The 16212-nt window shown below is 42.6% G+C and overlaps 1 protein-coding gene across 4 annotated transcripts in view; it reads left to right on the forward strand.

The window, feature by feature from the left end:
• Window positions 1–927: 927 nt before the first annotated feature.
• Window positions 928–16212, forward strand: part of ATRNL1 (attractin like 1) — a 1264546-nt gene continuing 1249261 nt past the window's right edge. The window contains exon 1 of one of the 4 annotated variants that reach the window (XM_019502887.1): window positions 928–1451. In XM_019502887.1, the coding sequence (XP_019358432.1) occupies window positions 1207–1451 (245 nt within the window). In that variant the 5' untranslated portion in view covers window positions 928–1206. The remainder of the gene's footprint in view (window positions 1452–16212) is intronic. The other 3 variants (XM_019502885.1, XM_019502884.1, XM_019502883.1) reach the window with 3 other exon arrangements.

Raw genomic sequence — 16212 nt, forward strand, 5'->3', positions numbered from 1 at the left:
CCACGAGGCGAGATTGAGGGCACTGGATCTCTTCAGGCTCCGCAAGAGAAAGCTGAGAGGGGATCTTGTAGCTGTTTATAAATTCATCAGAGGGGGACAGCAAGGAATAGGAGATGCTCTGTTTACCAAGGCACCCCTGTTTACTAGGACCAATGACCACAAAGTGGCGGAGAGCAAATTTAGGCTGGACGTCAGGAAGAACTTTTTTACGGTAAGGGTTACCAGAATCTGGAACAGGCTCCCAAGGGAGGTGGTGCTCTCCCCTACCTTGGGGGGCTTTAAGAGGAGACTGGACTGGGGTCAGCTGACCCCAGTGCTCTTTCCTGCCCCGGTTGAGGTGCGCTGCCTTAGACCAGCACGGCTACAACCTACACGCCTGTATGAACCTATGAGGCAGCTGACCAGTGAATATGAAGCTATAAGGCAGTTGCACGGTGAATGTGAAGCTATGACGTTGTTGAAAGGTGAAGCTATGAGGCAGCTGACAGGTGAATATGAAGTGATGAGGTCATTGACCAGTGAAGATGAAGCGATGACGCAGCTGAATGGTGAGGTAGTTGAAAGATGAAGCTATGACGTAGTTGAAAGGTGAAGCTATGAGGTCGTTGACGGGTGAATATGAAGCGATGAGGTCGTTGACGGGTGAACGTGAAGCTATGAGGCAGCTGAAAGGTGAAGCTACCAAGTCGCTGACGGGTGACCATGAGGCAGGTGACGGGCGAACACGGACTACGAGGCAGTTGGCCGCCCGGTGACTGCTGACCCTCTCCCCGGGGGGAGCAGGGCCCCTCTCTCAGCTCCCCCGACCGCAGCCATGGAGGGTGGGCTGGCACCAGGCGGGTCCCAGGGCCCAGGCCGAGGGCCCCCCCCCCCCCATCACGCGGCTCCTTTAAGCCCCACGCCGGGGCGGTCCGCACTGCATCGGCGGGGAGGGGGCGGGGCGGGGCGGCGCGGTCCGGTGCGGGGATGAGCGCACGAGCATGAAACATGGCTGCCCGGCTGTCAGCGGGGCCGCGTCCCCGGGCGGGATGCTGAGGAGCCCGCGCGGGGGTGCCACACGCGTGCGTGCGCTCGCGAGGAGGAAGCACAAGGTCACGCTCGCGCCTTCCTCCTCCTCCTCCTCCTCCTCCATGGGAGCCGGGGGCGAGGAGGGAGGCGGGCTGCGCGCGCGTGGCCGTGTGTGAAGACCGGGCTCCTCGCTCCCCGATGGAGCCGGGCAGCGTCCTGAGGCGCTGCTGCTTCTCCTCCTCCTCCTCCTCGCTGCTGCTGCTGGAGGCCAACAGCCGGCTGCTCCTCCACGGCTTCCTCTACCTGGTGCTGTACGCCCAGGTGTCCCAGGGCAAGCCCTGCGACAGAGCCTCTTGCTTCGCGGGCCGCTGTGTCAACGCCACCTGCCTCTGCGACCAGGGCTGGGTGGGAGACCAGTGCCAGCACTGCCAGGGCCGCTTCAAGTGAGTCTCGCTTCTCTTGTCCTTTGCCTGCATCGGCAGCTTGTGCCGAGCCTGCCGCAGAAGTTAGGGCCCTTCCCCGCCAGGTGGGACAGCCCCTAGGTGCAAGGGATCGGCGGGGAGAAGCTGGCAGCCTCGTCCGCGGACTCGCGACCTGTTTTGCAGAAGGGTCCTAATGGCATCTCCTTCACCTCTGTCTCCCCTGTTCCCTTTCCTTTCCTCCCCCCGTCTCTGTCCGTCTTCCCTGCTCCTGTTTTGCCCCCCCCCCATTCTGCTCCTAACTGTGCACGAGCAGCAGAATAATAAAATCGATGAATAATAGTAACAATAATAACAGTAGCATCCATGGAAATAAAAAGCACTTCCCCCTTCGTGATTGATACACCGTGGAGATAAATGACGCTTCGGCTTTTTGTAGGAAGGAGGAAATTGTGGCAGGACGGTTTGCAGGGGCCGAGTGGGTCGCGGAGGGGTGGGTCGGCGGTGCATGTTGGCCGCATGGCGTGGCGATACTTTCTCTCCGGTAGCCCCACCAGCTACCTTGTGGCTGGTGTCGTGGTTTTCCGGTGCCGTCTCCGTTGCACTGTTTGGCTCTATGAACTTGTTTAAAAAGGGGGCAGCAGGGCGTATTGCAGGGGTGGGCAAACTACGGCCCGCGGGCCGCATCCGGCCCGCGGGGTCCCTAAAAAGATGTAGAAAATTAGTATGTCTCTGCCCTTGGTTCCTGTCAAAAATGACAGGGAGCAAGGGCACTAGGACCCAGGGGAAGCCCGGCGGGCTCCCACAACAGCGGGGCCCACCCGGCCCCGCCCCCCAGCCGGAAGCCCCAGCCGCGGTTTCTGGGCTGGGAGCAAGTGGCTAAGCTCAGGTAAGGGGGGACCCCGGGCAAGGAAGGAGCGCGGGGGGGAGTGGCACGCCCCAAGCCCGGTGTCCCGCGCTGCAACGGCTTGCAGCCCGCTCCGGACAGCCCCATGCTGGCTGCGAGCCCCTGCAGCGCGGGGCACCGGGGGAGGGGCCGCTTCCCCCTCTCCCCGCTCAGCTTTTCCCTGGGCTTTAAGCCACCTCATAGAATTCAGATATGTTATATTTGTCCGCTCCCGTAAGACTAAAAACATGTACAGACAACCCCCTGCCCCCCAGGCAGTTGTAGCTGAAAGATGCTATAAAACATGTAGTTACCATCAGTGTGTTTGCAGTGTTACCTCCTTACAGGATTTAAGTTCTCCCTGAAGAGAGAATTTGGAAAAAAAAAGAAAAATATGGACTAATTGTTAAGCCCTATTTAAAACTTAGTAGAAATTGATTTTTCTCTCTTGGCAAATGAAGGTTAACTTGCATGGGGGGTAGGGGTGTGTGTGTGCGTGAGTGCATGCATGCATGTGTGCACATGTGCAGGTTTTTTAAGAATCAAAGTTTTCTTCCTTGGATACTGGGTACAGACGGACAAAGGGAAGCAAGCTCTGTTTGTCTGGGAAACCTAAAGAAGTTTGTTGTGAAACATGTTGTCTGAAGTGAGATACTTATTCTGGGAAAGGAGCTATTACTTGGCAACTTTATGATTTGCTGTGTTGCGCCGTAAGTGAGCTTATGACCGACTTGGAAAAGGGGTGTTATTCCACTGTTTCATCAGAATGTTAACTTGATAACGGTAGTTATAAATTGATCCTGTATTATGTATGTGTGTTGAGGATTTGGACCCAGTCATTGGTTTGTAGCCCTGGAACGAGTATTGTGCATGACATGTGGAGGCCTAGGTGAATTTTCTTTGTAAAAACATGCTTGTAGAATGAATTTTGCCCTCCTTTCAAGGAATTAATTGTTTTCTATAGCTTGACGTCAATTTATCCTATCCTAATAGTGCAAAGGATAAGGGAAATGTTAATCTTTTAATTATGCATTAATTACAAAGTATGAAACTTCCATTTTTGTTGGGTGATACTAGAATACCTTTATAGGTATTTCCACTATATTTTAGTAAATTGGCGTTCATTGTTTACATAAATTGCATTTGCTGGATGAGCTTAATGGGAAGAAGCATGACAGTTAGGCTTTGCCTCATGGCACTATGTTCACTTCTAGCAGAATACTAATAATCCATCCCCACCTAGAGGAAGGTCTAGCTGCATGTTTAAAGGACATCCTTTTCTTAGCTAAGCAGGCAGTGTTTAATAGATGGGCCCTAGGGTTTTTGGTGAAGTCTGGATACATTTGTTGCTCTATTTTCTAAGGTGCAAATCCTTTAGAAGGTCACTGATAGCAACATTAAGATTTTGTCACAAGAGAAGCCTTTTGCTTATTTCAGAGAGCTGTTTTTAAGGATATGCTACTGTGGAAAAGTCATCCAAGTAGAGCATTTTGAATTTTTATATAAAGAAGCAAAATGTTTCTGCTTATTAAAGACAAAAAATATGTAGAATAGTGTAGTAGTTTAGAGATTCATTTGATATGGCAGATGGTATAAGGTGGGGGACGGTATAAAATATTTGTCAGTATTTCACAGGACCAGTGGCAACCTTATCCCTTAAAGGTTGAATTATGATGCCTGGAGTCAGGGTAAGCGCCAAGACACCATCTCAATTAGCACAGTATATATGCATAATTTCCCTACTTCAGCACCTATTTTCCAGCTATGTCATAAGATCTGTCTTGCAGCCACATGACTGAAGGTCTTTCTGACTTAGGTGGGAAATGGGGAGACTTGTTTGTTAAGATGGAACTGGCCCATGTTTCCATTTGTCCATGAAGCATAAATGTGTATTACAGACATGATCAGTCCACGACTGCTTTACAGTCTGTGGTCAACCAGTGGGGTTGGCTGTGTGTGACCTCCTTGTCATTTACTGTTCTGGTCTACAAGAATTATCAAGAATGATTCAAGATAAATATAAGAGAAATGTTGTTAATAAGTGTGTAGCCTACAGTAAATGGAATAAAAATTTCATAGGTTGCAAATACTAAGTGTATAAATATTCATTAATGTAGGCTTCTGTCTGTGACTTAGACCATTCCTGTATTGTTTTAAAATGGTGTTTTATTCTTTAGTGACTTCGTATATTGCCACCCAAGGTTAAAATGGTCTGAACTTGACAAATACAGCTGAAAAACCTGTTACCTGTTTCTGGAGGCATTTAAGGTTAAGCTTAGACAAAAAGAACAAGGATGCCTTATCAATACATTTCCCTTTATGCACAATGATATATAATTGATTATAGCTTTTTGAGAGCTGCTTGTTGTCGTTGTTGTTGTTGTTTCCCCTCCAGCAAGTGGTGGAAAAAAATTACCGTGGAGGAAGGGCTGTATCTAAAGAAACTTGGGGCCATTAATTCTTATGTGAGAGAGTTTTTTGTAAATTGAGAAATAGCAGTCTAGCAGAGAAACATCAGCAGTGATTGATCAATCTTAGTAAGCAGGTGTCAAAATTAATTGACAATTCCATGGTAACCTACCTTTTTCCCTATGGGGAAACTGTTAAGGGAGTAAGATTACTCTTTAAGTGCTGCACTGGGCTGGATGAAGGATGGATCTGGGGGAAAAAAGGAACAGGTGAAAATAGTAACTAAAGCTTGTCTAAGTACATCATTTGCTACTTTTCCAGCTTTTGTGTTTACACTTTGTAGTTTGTGCATACTTGTAAGGTAACAAAACACTTCACATTTGAACACTGTATTTACATGTTTGTTAGTTTCCAGAATGTTCACCTCCGAGTTAAGCACTTTCTGGGCCTTGTTGATGTCTCATGGTGAATTCATTTTTTTTTTATTTTGTACTTGTTTTGAACTTTAAGTTGCAGTTAAACTCGGATATGTTTTCTGCCTTTCTTATTCTGTTTTCATCTATTCAGCAAAATGCAAATTTGCACAATGCAGAACAATAGAAGGTGCATTCACTCGCATATGAAACAATGCCCTTAACAAGTAAACAAGAAAAATAAATTCTGTTCATTGTTTAATGGAGGTAGAGAGAGGTAAGAAAAGAACAGAGAAGCAGTGAGAGCTTGTAACAGTTCCTCGGGTGAGAACAGATTAAAATAGAGATTGAAAGCACATTGGTCAGTCTGTCTTCACCAGGTGGTTCCATTTAAACCTATTTATTGATTCAGGCTGGGGAAGGAACCTAGCTTTTCAGAAATGGTTCCGTTAAGGTTGTATCCTCACGGTTAAAAATCTCATTGCGTGTTAAGCAAAGCTTATCTTAGAATTCGATAGACGCAGAGGCTCCTTTATCAATAAAATCTTGGTAAGTATGATAATTTGAGTAGCAAGACTAAGATCGGCAAACATAGAAAAATGTGTGTGTAGGCGTATATGTATGTATGTATATGTTTGCTGATCTTAGGCTTAGTTTATATATACTTTTTTCCTGCTGCACTGGATTTGCTTAAATTTTACTGGCATTTAACTTCTACTTTGGCCAAGTTCAGAGAGTGGTAGTTAGTCCATAAATTATGACTCTTCCCTGCCTTCTGTCTGACCTTGTTGTGAGAATAAAAGGGTGACTGCTAGGTTTAAAACTTTAGAATGTTGTGTGTCCAAAACATGGCAATAGCAACATTAACATAATTGCACAAGTAATTGTGGTAAGTGCATATTGAAACTGTAGGCACATGTGGTATTGAAATTTTGACAACTAAGCTCCAAGCTTATTTCTTCCCCCCTGCAAAGTATAGAAGTAACTTCTTTGTTCTAGGTCCAGCAGAACTGTCATCTACTTTGGTATTTGCCAGCTGAGATTCTGAGTCTTCTGTGAAGTTTTTTAGATGTGTTTTGGTTTGCATGTTATTTTATATCTTGGTCAGTGCCCAGACCTTGGTATACCATATTTAACATTACAAGTAACTCTGTATCAGTTTCCTGAATTTCTGTTGACATCTTATCCCTTCTGTCATCTTTAGACAAGTGTGAGTTTCTTGGGTAGCATCCATTGTGAGGAGCATAAGTAATAGGTTCCGTTTTACTATTAACATTGTGAGAGATTTTTCCTATTTCTAACCTGTTGTAACAAGTGTGATTCTTGAGAAGTATTTTTAGCAGCATCTCCAAGTAAATTGTTTAACATTTCTCCCTAAAAGGAATGCAAGTAATAGTGAAATATCCAGCGATCAATTATCAGGCACTGCTGTTTGGGGCTGGCTGGGGCAAGGGACACAACGGGGGTAAAGAGCAGAATGCACTGGCAAGGAATCGGAACAATGGGATATGAAACTATAGTGCTGAAATAACTGTAATTGATTTTTATCTTGGGTCTGGCCGCATGTCCCCGGCAGGATTACAAAAGCCCTATAACATGACACGTGTGTGCATGTGCAGTGTTAGTGATGGCCAGATCCTGTTCTGGTAAACTTGCATATTATGAGAGGAAGTTTACATGCAGTTTTCTTCAGTTACTCTGTAGTGAGAGAGGAGAAAAATAGTTTTCCATGGCAAAATCAGCACTCATCTTCATTTCCAAGGTAGAGCAAATGCAACAGGGGGTGAAGGCTTAAAGCGGACCCTTGCAGTAGTGTAACTAGGGTGGGGTGACAGGGACAGTGTTCCTGGGCACCAATGAGGTGGACACTGCAATGTCTAGGAACATACATTATGCTTGTCCCTGGACAAATTGTGCCTGTGTTTGTCCCATAACTACGGTGCTGTGACCCTGGGGTACCTTGAGATCCTTTTAAGAGTCTTGTGGGCTGCTACAGGTTGTTACCATGATTAGGTGTGCGGACATGACTGACAGGATGAACCCCGAGATTTTAGATAGGAATCCATACTGGTGAAGACATTTTGACTTGTTGTCATTCTGAGCTGTTTGCTTGATTATTTTTCTGCACTCACAAAAATGAATGAAAACCAAGAGCTGGCATTTTCCAAAGGTTCATCAGATCTAAAAAGGTTGAGAACCACTACTCCAGAGGAAGTACCACAGGTTATGGTATACTCTGCAGCAGGAAATGGAAACCGGGTCGGAGATAGCAGGATAAAAGCGTAGCATTTCAGTTCTCTCTCCTGCCTTTGGGGAGTTTGGAATAGCTGAGGTGAATCCTTGATTTCTGAGGCTCCAGTTGAATCACGTGATCAGATATGTAGGGTGAGCAACATGGAATCATGGAATTGTAGCATTGGAAGGGACCTCAAGGATCATCTGATCCAACATCCTGCTATTCCTAAACTTGCTTCTATACAACAGTGCAAAGCCCTTAGATGTACAGTGTATTGCAGATCACTAATTGTTCAGGTTTAGAGTTTGTGGGCCATGTATATTCCTGTGGGGATAAAAGGAGTAACCAGTATCCTGTTCCCTTGTCTTACAGAAATTTCCTTACATCATAATATAATTTTCATAAAGTGTTCCTTCCACTCAAATCTCTTTCTTAATGGCACTTGCGTTATCTAGATTTAAAACTATTTTTCTTTCTGTAGAATAGTTAAGTGTTCTTTTTATCATTTGAAGATAATGCAGTTTGTAAAACAACCCCCAATGGTAGCAATGCTGGGAAGTTTCATCTGCATCATTAAATGTCCCAGTTGGACCCTAACTGGGATAATTGCAATGATAAAATCATAAAACAAAAGCAATATTTTTTGCTTCCTAAAAAGTTAAATCAATATATTTTACATGTGAAGGCTACAGTTAACTTCTTTATCACCAAACTTGCAATCTTAAAAGTCCAAAAGTAAATTTTGTAAAATAGTGTTTTTAAGTGTGCAGTATTGTATTGATCTGTGAGTTTCTTCACATTTACTTAAAGAGTAAATATGACACTATCTTGTAGCGTACACTACATGACTGAATTAATATTGCAGTTAGAAGTCAAATGTGAAGTTGCCTGTTTTAAGTGGTGCCAGTTTAACAGAGAAAGTCAAGATTTCTGTAGTCTAGAAGTATAAATGTATGAATTTACACACTTTTTTTGTTTAGTTTCCTGGATAGATTGTTTTGTCCTGATTTTGAAACTCCTTTAGTGACTAATTATATTTCTGATGCTCCAGTTTCTCTCTGGCTTGTTTCTGCCTCTCTGTGATAATATAATTGGCTATATTATTCTTTGTATAGAGTTGTTTATCGCTAGTCAATGTTATTGGCTTTAAAATATTTTACAATTAATTGGACTACCAAACTATTTATATTATGTTTATGCCATAGTGTTTAAATATAGTTTGTTTCTCTCTCATTAGCTTTTCATACTTCCTGTTTTGAAATGTATTCAACCAGCACTGAATTTTTTAATAGGGATTTTATTTTCAGTAGCTATTGGAAGTGGCAGACTTTTTCTTGCTTAGCCAGATTTGTGGTTGGCCCCACTGGACTAAATCTCATATAGGAAGCTAGACAGTTCTCCAGTATGCTACAAGTGAACTCAACTTCAAGTCTACATCTAAACAGGGCTTTTAAACATATTAAACAACCACAGTAGATGGGATTGAAAGGTCCACTTCTTTTGCCTGCGGAGACATACAGCACGTTGTAATTGGTTATTTTTTAAAAGAGCTTTGCTTCAGGCTTGTAAAAGATTCCCATTTCATGTAGATTAAGGCAGGGGGTTGGACTAGATGACTTCTTGAGGTCCCTTCCAGCCCTACTTTTTTATGACTCTGTGATAAAGATCTCTGAACTATTTTTATTTCAAATCAGTTTGCACAACTCTGGCAAACTGGAGCGTAGTAGTGAAGGGTTTGTGAATTAAACTTTGCTTTTTAATGTACTATAGTTTTTGAGACCTGGTGGGATAGTAAGAAATGTTCAACTTAAGTCATTTAAGTCTTCAATATAAATTAGTGAATGGTACTCTCAGGAAATGAGCTCTAATTTATTGGCATTCGGACAAAGATGATTGAGATAGTTGTCTTGTGGTACAGGTCCCTGGAGATACTTTTTGGTTCCTACGTTTTCCTTGGCTTCATTTTCATTTTCTTGGTAGCAGGCTGGCCTTTTAGGTACCTGGTATAAAAGAATCAAGTTTTTTGGTTATTAAGCTTTGTCTGCAGATATTTCTAGTCACACTTTCTAAATTAATTTGTGGATATTATCTTTAACATTTTTAGGAAATCATGTAAATCATCTTACTTGTTTTGCCCTTGACCAGCCAACTTCTGTACACAAACTTCTTGGTGCAGATATTAAAAGGGCTATCAAATTTTATTAGCCTAGACAAAGCCCTTTAAATTTAAAGCTTTGTGGATCATATAATACCATCTGCTGAGGCCAATATGAGCAGAGCAAAGTGGCCTTGAACTATGCTTTGAGTAATAACAGAAAAATAGTACTCAATAAGAAAAGCAATCTAGAAATACCAGGTTTAAATTGATTATAGGTTGTCTATCCATGGGTTGTTATGAGTTGAACTAAAATTGGTTACACATATCTCTTGAATGGGTACAGCTGATAACTTTAGACAGGGAGTGAAATCCTGAATCCTTTAATGTTGTTTGCAAAATTGCCATTTGTCTTTTAGTGGGGTTTGTATTTCATTTTAGCAATGTGACACAGACAAGTATTCCATTGACTTAAATGGGACTGCTTTTGTGTAAGGGCTTATGCATTAAAGTTGCACTGCTATATGCTAAAGTGTTAACATTAATTGATGGTCCTTATGAAGATCATCTTATTTTGGTTTTACAAAGTCTCTTTTCTTTTTTACAGGAGTCTATTAGGAACAGGTTTTAGTTAATGCTTAGTTTAGTTTGGTCTTTGATTTTGTGCACAATGCAATGAAAAGTAGTTGCCCTTGTTTTTTTGTAATTTTTTTTTCTAATTTGAACTACTGTTTTTACTTAAATTTTAGAAGGCCAGCTTTATTTCATGTTCACCAGCTTGTCTAAATTTATCCCAACTATACAGTTTATGTAATAAAAGATATAACCCAGGAAAATCCTTGCCCATCACATTGTAGAATAAGGGTTTAAATATATTTATTATGAATTTAAAAAAAAAATCTCATTTTAAGCTGCATAAGCATAAATTAGTTTGACACAGTAGACTTCTGTTACTGCAACATAAATACAAACCATGCTAAAAGAAGCGGTCCTGAAACAAAAGAATCCTTTTTCTTTAAATAATAGATTTGATAAAATAAATAAAAAAAGTTTCCAGGCCTGTAACTTTATCATGAAATTATAGTTTCTTGTGGATGTAGAAATGTGTGATCTCTGACTCATAAAGGGTATAAAGCCAGAAGGGGAAATGTGATCATCCTGTCCTACTACCCACATAACATAGGCCATAGGACTTCTCTGAATGTATTGCTGCTTGAACTAGAACCTATACTTTAGGACAGTGGTCTCCAAAGTGGGGTGCGCAAGACGATCCATTGGGGTGCGGGAAGAAAATATTAGAACTTCTAGTTAGATGTATATTTATATAAATATACATATATTGGGGTGCATGCTCAAAAATTTTTTACTGATGGGGTGTGCGATTAAAGAAGTTTGGAGACCACTGCTTTAGGAAAGCATCTAATCTCAACATTAAACATGGTCAGTGGTAGAAAATCCAGCACAAGCCCATGTAATTTTTTTCTCTCTATGATTTAAATAATGTGTGGCTTATTTCTAACCTGAATTTGTTTAAGTCACTGGATAAAAATAAAGAACTAGTACTAAGAGCAGAGACTTGAGTCTCCCCTCCTAGGTGAATGCCCCAGCTGTTGTTGGATTGCAGAGTCATTTTTCTAGTTGTGTGCTCTCCGGGCCAGTGAATCTTTTGCATTTATTTAATTAATTAATTAATTAATTTATTTATTTTGTGGAACAACTTCAGGAGAGAGAGGGGGATTTTTTTTCACCCACCCCACCCAGTGGATTAAGGAGTGGGGTTACCTGATCCCTCCTTTCCATCCCTCCCGCATGCACACTTTGGTTGTGAACTCATCAGTTGATTGGGACAAGATCTGTTTTTGTGCGGCTTGAGCTTGGAGAGGCAGAGGAGAAAGGTGGTGGTGAGTGTTGCTTTGTTTTGCCCTTCCCTTTTCTCCCCCTTTCTGCTGAATTCTCTAGCAGGAGAAAAGAGGGGATGAGTAGCAGCAACAGTGCTTGCCCCCTGGGCTCTGAAGCCACATGAAAACAGGAGCTCTCTCCAGCCCCTTGTGTTGAGAGGTCATGAGTAGTACAGCCGAAAGGGGGTTGCAACTGTGCTGCACTGCTTGTAGATACACCCTTGCTAGTCCCAGAATAGGCTTCCTGGGAAGTGGCAGATATTAATTTGAATTTTTTCACATGGAGAAGGGAATTGACATGGGGTCTCATAATTTAGGCAAATAATGTCACCATGAGGATATAATATAAATACCACGATCTGGTAGAACCACCATCTACTAATGCAGCTGCTGTTTCCTTTTAAGCACAGCCAGTAATGCATTTTGTGTGGAGCCTGAAAACATAATATATAGGTTAAATGTACCCTGGGCACACTTTTGGATTGAGCCCCTCGGGAGCTTTAGGCAGAGGAGCACCTAGTTTCTAAATCCCAACAGAGCTTAGATGTGAATTCCAAACTGCTTAGCAGTGTCAAAAATAATAACAGATGGCTAAATTTCCATTCTGCTTCTCTTCCCCTCTGTGCCAAGTCTCACCTTTCATGCATTCGGAAAACAAATCTGCTTGTCCTGCTATATCACTATAGATATGTACATCTTTTATGGCTTGATTTCAGGCTGTTCAACTTTTGGGCAGCTGAGAGTTGTATACCATATGGGCCAGAGGCCCCACACGATGTGGACAGGTGGGCAGCCTTCTCTTACCCCACTTTCCAACCATGTGGGCTGCCTAGTGTTGTCCCCCCCACGCCACTGTGTGGGCAGCTTTGCTGCCCCCTCTTTCAGTTGTGCCAAGCCCCTCCCACTCAAGTTGCACAGTGTGGGCAGCCCAGTTCTCCCCTCCCTCCATCATGCAGGCTGCTTCTCCCACCCTTCCCCTTCCTGCAGCACAGGTGGCCTGGCTCTAACCCATCCACTCCCTGCCTCAGCCTTGCAGATGACACCAAGCTGGGTGGAGCAGTAGATGCACTGGAGGGTAGGTACAGCTAGGGTTTGGAGACATCTTGATAAATTGAAGGATTGGACCAAAATAAATCTTATGAGGTTCCAGAAGGACGAGCACCATGTCCTGCACTTAAGAGGAACAGTCCCGTGCACCAGTGCAGCTGGGAGGGGACTGGCTAAGCAGCAGTTCTGCAGAAATGGATCTGCGGGTTACAGTGGACAATAAGCTGAATGTGAGCCAGCAGTGTGCCCTCGTTGCCAAGAAGGCTGATGGCATTCTGGGCTGCATTAGTAGGAGCAGTTCAAGGGAAGTGATTCATCCCCTCTATTTGGCACTGGTGAGGCCATATCAGGAGTACTGTGTCCAGTTTTGGGCCATTTACTGTGGAACTGGACAAATTGCAGAGAGTCCAGTAGTGGGCAATGAAAATTGATCTGAGGTCCCTTCCAACCCTAATTTTCTATGATTCTATGAAAATGGTTAGGGGGCTGGGGGACATGACTTGTGAGGAGCGGCTGAGGGAACTGGGCTTATTTATTCTGGAAAAAGAGAAGACTGAGGGGGGATTTAATAGCAGCCTTTACCTGAAGGGTGGCTCCAAAGAGGATGGAGCTGGACTGTTGTCAGTGGTGGCAGGTGACAGAACAAGGAGCAGTGGTCTCATGTTGCAGCAAGGGAAGCTTAGGTTGGATATTAGGAAGTACTTTCTCACAAAGAGGGTAGTAAAGCACTGGAACAGGTTATCCAGAGAGGTTGTGCAATCTCCATCTTTGGAGGTTTTTAAGACCCAGCTAGACAGAATGCTGGCTGGGATGATTTAGTTGGGGATGGTGATGCTTTGAGAAGGGGGTTGGACTAGATGACTTTTGAGGTCCCTTCCAACCCTAATTTTCTCTGGTTCTAGGATTACCTACCTGCTGTGTAGGAGGAGCAACTGGGAGGGGTGGTGGCAGCTGTGAGGGAGTTCATGGTCTGGCTGCGTGATAACACTTTGAGGGCCATGTGTGGCCCATGGGTTGCCAGTTGGACAGCCTGGATTAACTGAGTGGGTAAGGTTTATGAAGGATGATGATGTTCACTAGGTTGGTTGTCTCTGTATGGAGTATTCAGAGGTTCACATTAGGTTTATATTCGTTCTGACAAAATTCAGTTGTAAGTATGTGAATTTAGCTGGTGACAAAAAACTTGGGAAGGTCACAGAGAGCATATTTTAAAATGTTATGACATGTTTTTTTATCCTGTTTGCGGGAATGTTGATTATGTTACGTACTGTTTCAGTCCCATTACAAACTGTAGTAATGCATTTGTTTGATATGGTTATGCAAGATGCTGATTTGACCTCTCTCTCCTTATTTCTTTTTCTTTTACAGTTTGAATAAGCAATGGCATAAAAGAAAATTCAATCCCTTGTTTTAAATACCCTAGGATATTTCAGTTCTGTAAATTTGCATATGCTGCCTACAGGGAAGGATTGTGATTATGATCCAAATAGCATTTGGGAGTTGATTCTTGTTCCCACCAGGCAGTAAATTATTGGTGCGATTAGTTTAGCTTTTACTATCTGCCTAGTATAAAAAACTAAGATCTAGGGAAGATTCTGTTTTTAGAAGTTATTACCGTAGCTGATGTCATTTTCTTAAATATGGGGAAATAGTGTAGTGAGATATATGCTACTATAAATATGTTTGTATGTTCTTTCTGAGGGTTTCCTTCTCTGTTATAAAAGTGTTAGGCATTGTTTGTGTCACAAATGCATCCAACCATCAATGAATGGATTTTGAAACTTCTTTCCTCGGGAAGATGAGCATCTAGAAGTAACAGGCAGGTTGAGTTGCTCTAGGTATTTTAGATGGGCCAGAACTCAAACTCCAGAGTCACACTTCCTTTTAAATTATTGGCATGGTAACTTGCTCACATGTCATTGTTTTCAAATTCAGCTTTACGCTTCCTATTATAAATGCATTTAAAGCTGTGAATATCTACTTTTATGCTATGATGGGTGAGAAACGTGGAGAACCTTCCATGGAAAGAGTAGATAAAAAGACTTGAAAAACTTTGAGCTGTGAAGGTGGGGAACAACTGGTGTATATGCCTTGTGTCTGCATTTTATTCTGGGGTAACTGTTTTTTCGCAGCAGTTTACCACTTTCCCTCCTCCTTAGGAATGAGAAAGTGTAAGAGTACTTGCTGCATGCAGCTCTCCTGGAATCCCAGTGTAACTTATATCAGCAGACAAAAATTATATAAATTACCAGGCTATATGTGTTTTCTATGTCTAGACCCTAAGTTCCACAAGCTAATCCTTGAGACCCAAAGCCACTTTAAACATCCAATTTGGTTTTTTTTTAAATGGAACATTCATAGTAATATTAGCTAGAATATTCATAAACGGGTCTGAACTGCAGTGTTTGGATCCGGGGCTTGGATGTGGGTTTATAGTATAGGATGGCTCGTATATCTCATTATTTTGTTAACAGGAGGAATAAATCCATTGATCCTGGTGACACCAGTAAATCCAAACTCTACTGACTTCAAAGTTACTCCACATTTTGGCCAGTTAATTTGAGAACAGATTTTGACTAATGGTGCAGTGAAAGTTGGTAGTAAATGAATGATGCGCAATTTCTGTATGGCTAAAGGGACAAAAATGTTTTACCCTTAATTTAGTGAAAAATAGAGTAATTCAGAAATGCTATGTGAAGGAAGGAAGGGTGGGCTGAAAATGTGCTTTGTTAGAGAGCACTAGAGACTGATTCAGGCTTGAGTTGCATCAAAATATGGGCACAAAGGATGGTAGTAATATATGAGAGCAAGGTGATCGGGGAATATCCTCAGTATATTCTTTTTATGTCAAATATGGTATTTTTTGAAGGATGCAGTGTTAGTGAAAAAAATAGTTTAAAAATCTGTTAGCAGAAACAAAGAATCTATGGATTCAAGTTCATATATTATTGAAAAATGAATTTCTGTTAGTAGCAAAATTAAAAGTGGCTGTGATCTTCAGTCTTGCAGGAGATCTCTCATAACTTACCTACATCTTTTTTAAAGCGATGGAAATGAGTAGGTAAAGGTTGGTGACATCTGAAAGTGGGTAGGTAAAACTGATGCACCTACGTATGCTTGGAGCCATTTTACCATCACAGGTAGAAGCACAACTGCATTTGACTCTAAATGGTAGCCAGAACATAGGGCCCTGACAGAAGGGACATTTTGTCATCCGATTGGCCCACTGAAAGTGCTTTACAGCCATGCGTTGAAAGAAGTGCATGGTTCCAGAGCACTTTAAAAGTACCTGTATAATGCAACAATGATGATGGCTCTCCAAAGGGGCTAGGCTAGGGGAGAGATGCTGCAGACTTACAGCCAGCTCCAAAGTGGAGTTTGAATTCCCCTCCTTTACCCAACAGAGAGAGTTTATGGGGCAGTGGGTCGCTGTAACTCATGGTGCTTCCTGTGAAGTGTCATGCGTTACAGCAGAGAGAGGCCCCTCTGTCAGCACCCTTAATCCCACTTTGATTTCACCAACAAGCCAAAGTGGGAAGATGACAAAAATGTTGCAAAGATCAAAAAGCTTTGAGTACCAGCAAAATTAGTACAGTTTGTTTGCAAATAAAATGACAGCTATGTTCCAGGCAGGAGATGATGTTACTTTTAAATACACTCTGAAAGTAAGTATTTTTAGATAAACAGCACCATGCCTAATGCAAACAAAGCAGTGTGCTGTTTCATAGTTTCTAGGGTCGGAAGGGACCTGAGCAGATCATCTAGTCCGACCCCCTGCCATGTCAGGAAAGAGTACTGGGG

The sequence above is a fragment of the Gavialis gangeticus genome, unplaced genomic scaffold, assembly GCF_001723915.1.
Source record: "Gavialis gangeticus isolate Ggan-Ray unplaced genomic scaffold, GavGan_comp1, whole genome shotgun sequence".
Lineage (NCBI taxonomy): Eukaryota > Metazoa > Chordata > Crocodylia > Gavialidae > Gavialis > Gavialis gangeticus.